The sequence below is a fragment of the Glycine soja genome, chromosome 5, assembly GCF_004193775.1.
Source record: "Glycine soja cultivar W05 chromosome 5, ASM419377v2, whole genome shotgun sequence".
Classification (NCBI taxonomy): Eukaryota; Viridiplantae; Streptophyta; class Magnoliopsida; order Fabales; family Fabaceae; genus Glycine; species Glycine soja.
Window position 1 is genome coordinate 37,535,775 of NC_041006.1, and position 7,137 is coordinate 37,542,911.

The 7,137-nt window shown below is 30.3% G+C and overlaps 1 protein-coding gene across 2 annotated transcripts; it reads right to left on the bottom strand.

Annotated features, from left to right (window-relative positions):
• Positions 1 to 1,499: 1,499 nt before the first annotated feature.
• On the bottom strand, positions 1,500 to 6,626 carry LOC114412998 (disease resistance protein At4g27190-like). 2 transcript variants are annotated; one of them, XM_028377138.1, is made up of 3 exons: positions 6,538 to 6,626; positions 5,484 to 5,576; positions 1,500 to 4,703 (listed from the first exon to the last, which is right to left on the bottom strand). In XM_028377138.1, the coding sequence occupies exon 3, from the start codon at positions 4,685 to 4,687 to the stop codon at positions 1,718 to 1,720; it is 2,970 nt and encodes a 989-aa protein (XP_028232939.1). In that variant the 5' UTR covers positions 4,688 to 4,703; positions 5,484 to 5,576; positions 6,538 to 6,626; the 3' UTR covers positions 1,500 to 1,717. The 2 variants fall into 2 exon arrangements, with proteins under 2 accessions (XP_028232939.1, XP_028232940.1); XM_028377139.1 differs by lacking the exon at positions 6,538 to 6,626 and having other exon boundaries at positions 2,179 to 2,343; positions 2,420 to 4,703; positions 5,484 to 5,621.
• Between the last annotated feature and the right edge of the window lie 511 nt (positions 6,627 to 7,137).

A 7,137-nucleotide genomic window follows, 5' to 3' on the forward strand; every position in this document is an offset into this window, starting at 1 on the left:
ACACGTGATCTTTTTTGTTTTTTTTTTTTTCTTACTTCATATCTGAATGTAAATCACTTACAATATTATTTTGGTAGAATCATTCACACTATTATTATGATTATGTTTAAATATTGAAACTAAATGTTATGGTCACGAAAAATATTCTATAGTACTTTTATGTTTTTAATAACTTATAAGTGGAATGAAATAAAATATTTTTGAAAAAAAATTGTGTAATATTGTTTGTTCTTAGTTTTATATATAAAAAAATGAATTTAGCTATGTTATATAATTGAAGTAGCATGATTTTAAAGTAGGTAAACATTTGTAATTCATATATATATAAGTTATTATTTATTTATGTTGTATATATTTTTATTTTTTATATTGAAATGTGCATGGAGAAAAAATAAAAATAAACGTTTGATCATGTTTTTTATTTTTTGTTTCATATTAATTATTAATTATCTGAATGTGAATCACTCATAAATTTTGGTACGTAGAATCACTCATAATATTATTAATTTATTATAATTATATGATATAAATGTTATGTTCACGAGAAATATTCTATAGTATATTTTTCCTTTTTTTAATAACTTATAAGTCTAATGAAATAAAATATTTTTGAAAAATAAATTAGTGTAATATTTTTCTTCTCATTTTATATATATAACAAACTGAATTTAACTATGTTATTATATAATTAAAGTAGCATATTTCAAGGTAGGTAAACATTTGTAATTCTATTTATTTTTTAAGTTATGTTGTATATATTTTAATTTATTTTTTTATATTAAAACGTCCATGGACAAAAAATGAAAAGCAAATGTTATATAGTTAAAGTAGCATAATTTTAAAGTAGGAAAACATTTTGTAATTATATATATATATATATATATATATTAAATTATTATTTATTTATGTTGTATCTATTTTAATTTATTTATTTTATATTAAAAACGTTCATGTACAAAAAAATGAAAAATAAATGGGATTCGAAGGCATCTTAGATTAGTCAAACATCTAATCAGTAGAGTTATGAAAGTTACTTTAGTATCTTGTACGTCTTTTTTTTTTTGCATTTGGCTCATAGAGACCCACCTAGCCTGCCAAGCACAAGATCTTTAGAGGATATATATGTAAGGCAAGTTATCTCATACAATGATTCATGTTGACATATATCATTATTCCCCTTTCTCTAGTAAAGAGACATTATCAAGATGTTCTAGTATGTCAATACCACAATTACGTGCACTTCACGATTTGCGAGGATAAGTCAATCCATTTCTTTTTTTACACAGTTGTTTTTGCTAGTAACAATTTAGACTCCTTAATGATAAAACCACTTATGCGATTATTGCTAAATAATGAGACACCTTCATACATCTGTTATCACATTGTTTGCTTGAGGAGTTGCTCTTCAAGCTCCCCAATCTTACTCTAGAGTCTAGATGCTTATAGACAAGGTTCTTACCTCATTTTTTTCCTATTAAGATTAACTGCAAAAACATTACTGGTTCTCTTTAACCTCAAGCACATTCCAAATAACTTAGTTCCAAATATATACATTAGTACAAACTTTTAGTCCCAAACCTTCAAACACTACAAACCATAAAATAATACAATCCAAGCTATTTTTTCTCGAGTTTCTTGCAATAAACTAAAGAAAGACAAATAAACACATTTATTTTTCACATTTAACAGGAATTGTTACATGCATGAAAGAAAATATCTAAGAAAAATACTCATTGGAGGCAGCAAAGATGGGACGCACCTTGTTGTTTGTCCACTCCAACTCATCCCACCACTCTTGCTGCCCTTTAATGGACTTTAAGTTGACTGCATTGTCACTGTCTAGTGGTAAAGTTTTCAACTTAGGACAGTTATGAATCCTTAACAGCTCCAAAGAGGACCAAGCCAATGTATGAGTTGAGCATATAGTTTTGAAGTTAGGCAAGTTAACCAGCAGAAGTATTTCTAGTTTTGGAAGCACATCCCTTTCTCCTTCAATGTCTTCTTCTCTGATAAGTACTTCAATTTTTGAACAATCTTCAAGTTTCAGATTTTGAAGTTCTGAAAAATGTTGAATTGCTCCATTGCTGAAAATGTCACTCAGTGAAGGACAATTCTTCAATGACAACGTTTGTAATCTGGAAAAGGTTCCACTGTGCAAGGGACCTCTAAAAACACATTTTAAATTGAGCAAATTTTCCAAATATAATTGCTCCAAATTTGGTAAGATGACTCTTGTTTCTATTTGGATTCCATTCATGGTGTTGCTACTTGTATCCGCTGACACAATTGTTAAAACTTTGTTGCATCTTGTAATCAAAAGACCACGAATGCGTTCCAAACACACTACGCCAGCAAAATTTGTCAATTTTTTTATATCTTTATGGCAAACTAATTCAAATGCATCAGTTTTTGGTAGTACCTCAATAATTGCCGAGTCATCCTTCTGTCCACCATTGCAATACCTCAAATAATTAGTAATTTTATACTCAAAAGATTCAAGTATTTGAGGTCGCCTTGAGTTTTGGCATCCCACAAAGAATCTAAATGAATTTTGCTGCTTACAACTCCATGATTTACTTCTTGAAAGAAATTCTCCAAGAATGATTGAGGAGGGAAAACAACATCTGAGATGTGTTACATTTTCCAAAGAAGCCACATGTTGTAAAACATTTTCAGCATCATTGCACCATTGTTCATAGGATATGACTTGAATGGTTAATTCTTCCAACCTATGAAGCTTTGAAATCACATGAACATTTTGAGCTTCATTATCTTCACTTACAATGAATGGGATTCGCAGGCATCTTAGATTAGTCAAACATCCAATTTGTAGAGGTATGAATGTTACTTTAGTATCTCGTATGTCAAGGACCTCTAGAAATTGAAGTGATCCAATTTCAGATGATAATGATTCCAAGAGCTCGCAACTGTTCAAGAATAAACCCCGTAGACAAGTCAATTTTGATAAAGACGATGGCAGTTGTGTAATCATGCTATTATACAAGTCTAACAGAAGTAGACTGCTCATGTTCTCAAAAAAAGTTGGTGGTATTGTAGTTAGTTTTGGATTTTTTCGCAGCAACAACGTCAAAATCATGCTGCTATCTTGGCTTGTTGGAAAATCAAGCAGTTGTCTCATAGAGACCCACCTAGCCTGCTGCCAAGCTCTTGAATTTGAGAGATTTTCAGATTCTTCACCATCTTGGAGGTAAAAGCTACATTCAGGATCTTTAGAGGATATGTGTAATGCAAGTTGTCTCATACAATGATTCATGTTGACATATATCATTGATTCCCCTTTCTCTAGTAAAGAGACATTAGCAAGATGTTCTAATATGTTAATACCACAATTGCGTGCACTTCGATATGACCTTTTGTCATTTATATCACCGAGTAAACCTTGTGCTGCCCAACACTCCACTAAATAATCAGTGTAAACCTTGCTATTTGCAGGATACAGTGAAGTGTATAAAAAGCATTTCTGCTTCTTTTTATCTTTGAGTTCATCATAACAGAATTTCAGGCATGAGTACAACTCTTCTAAACCTTGATTTTGAAGTTCAGGCCAAGGTTTAAGATCTTCAAGTCCCGCCGACCAACTTGAAGCAGACTCTTTCAATTTAAAAGAATTTGCTATATTGTAAATAAGAAGTGGAAGACGAGAGCACCTTTTGCATACAAGTTTGGCTATAGGTTGAATTTCAAGGGAATCAATCTTAGGATTAAAGGCATGAACAGTATCTCTGAACATCTTCCATGCTTCCTCAGGAGATAACTCCATGACTTTGATGACCCTCTGCACCTTATTCAACTTATAAACTCGAGGGAGTCGAGTGGCAATTACTACCTTACCGCCATTGTTGACGTGACTAGGAATTCCCAACTGCTCCAAATTGATGGCATCCTCAACCTCATCCAAAATCAATAAATACTTCTTCTTCTCTAGCTCTTTGTGTATTCTTCTTGCAACATCACCGCTATGCTTCTTGTTGGTTTCTATGTCCAGCATCAACCGATTAGCAATTTTCTCTTGAAGCTTATGGTCATCAGCTGTGGCTTTCACAAAAATGACAATTTCAAACAGTTTAGCAACCTCTTCATTGTTGTTTAGGTTCTGCATTATTGTTGTTTTCCCCACCCCTTTTGTTCCACACACTCCAATGACTTTAATCTTATTATTTTTTAGCAAACCCAGCATATTTTTCAAGGCACCTTGAAGGGTTGGATATCCACTTATCTGTGGGACATTTAACTCCTTTAAGACAGGCTCTGGTGGTTTATCAACAAGAAAATCTCTTAAACATTCATCCTTCTTAAGTTCACGAACATAGTTGCACTTCTTCTCCATCTCTTCACTCAGATGTGAACGCCGTTGAATACGCCACCAGGGTAGCATTTTCTCTTCGTATTTAACTTTCAGCTTCTGCACATCTTCTGCAGCATCTGATACCCTGTTTGTCCACAGTTTGTAAGCATTAGTGGTATCTTTGTGGTTGTTTCTTTGAACCTCCCTCTCTTTATCCTTCTTTATTGCAAGTAGCATCTCCATGTCTTTGAGCAAAATGTTGTAGTTGTCATCAAGGTTTCTGGAAGACGCAATTTTAGATGCAATTGTAGAATGTAATTCTCCAATTCCATGCGCTCCTACCTCTCCAACAAGAGGGGCTACAACCTCAAGCCCAGACATTATGAAACTTCAAAGCCTACAATACGTTAACAAAGAAAATAAAATAAAAGGTTATATTCATATAATACACCAAATCAACGTATAGAAATTCTAGACGTCAGCGGTATAAAATTTTGAAGCATACACAAAAATAGCAGCTTTATTCAATATGAATATGTATCTAACTCCCAAAACCAGAACTTCAGTATGTAAAAACTAATGATTCAACCCTTTAGTAACACACTTGATCATTATTTATGCACCTTGGATTAGTTCTCTTTTCTGTTTGGCAGTAAAAACAATTCAAATATAGATAATTACAATAAAATCTTAAATTCTAAAGCAATCATTAAGAAACACAAAAAGCATTGTATATGTATGTGTGTATATATAGTATATATAAACCTTGAGACTAGAAGTAGCATCATTTAAAAGTAGTAACTTATTGAAACTCAGGGAGGCGAATTTTTTTTTACACAATTATTTAATTATTTACTTATAATAAATAATCATGTAATAAATAAAAAAAGTTCCACAAAAATATTTTTTTTTATTAATTTTATGTGTAAAACAAGAGATAAAATCTACTACTTGAAAAAAAAATTAAACAAACATTGACTCAATACTCTATTTTTCTTATTCATTTTTTACTAACAATGTTTTCTTTTTCTTTTTTCTCAAGTATATATAAAGGATCTTGAGGGAGGGCCAAGGCCCCTGCTTGCCTCCCCTAAATCCGTCCCTGTTGAAACTGATATACAAAATCATTGGAATCTATCTCAGGAGCAACAGTTAAGTAAGAAAGATTCATGTGTACCTCTGCTGCTAACAGTTAAGAATTGAGATCCATCTCGGGGGCATCAGGAGCAACAATAAAGAAAGATTCATGCATGTCTAGCTCTTCCAGCAGCTGTTGTCCACATATTTTGCAAAATGATGGGTAAGTCAATACTAGTGGAGGACAGGCACCAACCAAAATAAATACTACTGATTAAAATACATTTGATTATTCTATATGTCAGTTTAATCTATATACATTTAAAAAAATACTTTTGACTACAAAATAAAAAAGAATATTTATAAATATATTCTTCATATCATTTTACATTTATTAGTTAGTTCAACATATGCTTTTATAGAACACTTTTAATTAAATGACCTAGCTTAACTACTTTGAGTTCAAATAGTTCTTCATCTTTAAGCCATTTTATTAGTGAGTCTTACCAAATATAGTGCATCCAAGAATGTGTTTGATAAGTCATTTCAAATAATCAAGAACTTATTTAATTTATAAGTTTGTTCTACCTTAATGGCTTTCAAGTTTTAGTTAAAAAAATGACTTTTAAGCATTGCATTAGCTTAGAATTATTTTTGTCAGATATAGTTTGAAAGTTATTGAATATGAAATATTTAGTAAAATTATCTAATAAACTGATTATTCCATATATATGTTAGTCTGCGTATGTATAATTAAAAATGTAATAGATTTAGATGATAGATATGGATTATTTTCTATTATTAGGTATAACATATTTTATAAAAAAAATTAAAAGTGAAATAATTAAATATACAAATATAATTTGTTGAAAATACGAGTTTTATTAATTAGGAAGGAATAAAATAATATCAATTTTGGAAATTAGCAGACAAAATTAAAAAAAACAGCAATCATAAAACTTTTGTGTTATAAGTTATATTTTTTTGAAATTATTGTATTTTAGAGAAAGATTAAAACAATAAATTAATTATTCCTTATTTAGTTCATACAGAATCAAACTACTTAAGGCTGAAGAGTGGTCGAGATCCATCTCAAGGGTGAGTGAGGAATCAGAAGCAACAGTTAAGAAAGATTTATGATTATGATTGTGTACCTCTGCGAGTGCCAGCAGTTGCAAGATGATCGATCAAGTGTTTGATTATTGCTTGCTCTGTTTGTTTCACAATGGACTAAAGTCAACGCGTTTATCACTTGACTTTAGTGTGTGGTGTCGGCTCGATACCAATATAGGACAAAAAGTAAAGGTATGGATTATTCTTTTTGGAAGGTTAATAGTATTGATTATGATTAAATTAAAAAAATATGTACAATTATTTTTATTTTTTAATCAAATACATTTTTTTATCATATTATTATTGATGCAAAATATCTATTGATTTTGTTCATGACTAATTTCCGTTAAAGAAATTTACTAATCACATCTGGTAGAATTCTCCACAAGATTTAAAAGTGAGATCTTGGACCAAAGGAATAAATATATTTAAAAAATCTGAATTTATTTTATTATTTAATTTGTTTAAATAAAATTGATCTTTTGTTTATAATGTGTTTAAATAAAAGCTATAATTTTATTTTTCAATAAATTGATCTGTATATAAATACATCTTTTCACATTTTAATTTATCAGTCAGTTAATAACGAATTTCACCAAGGAAAACTGAAAAGGGCTAACTTTTTTTTTTGAATGAAAGGG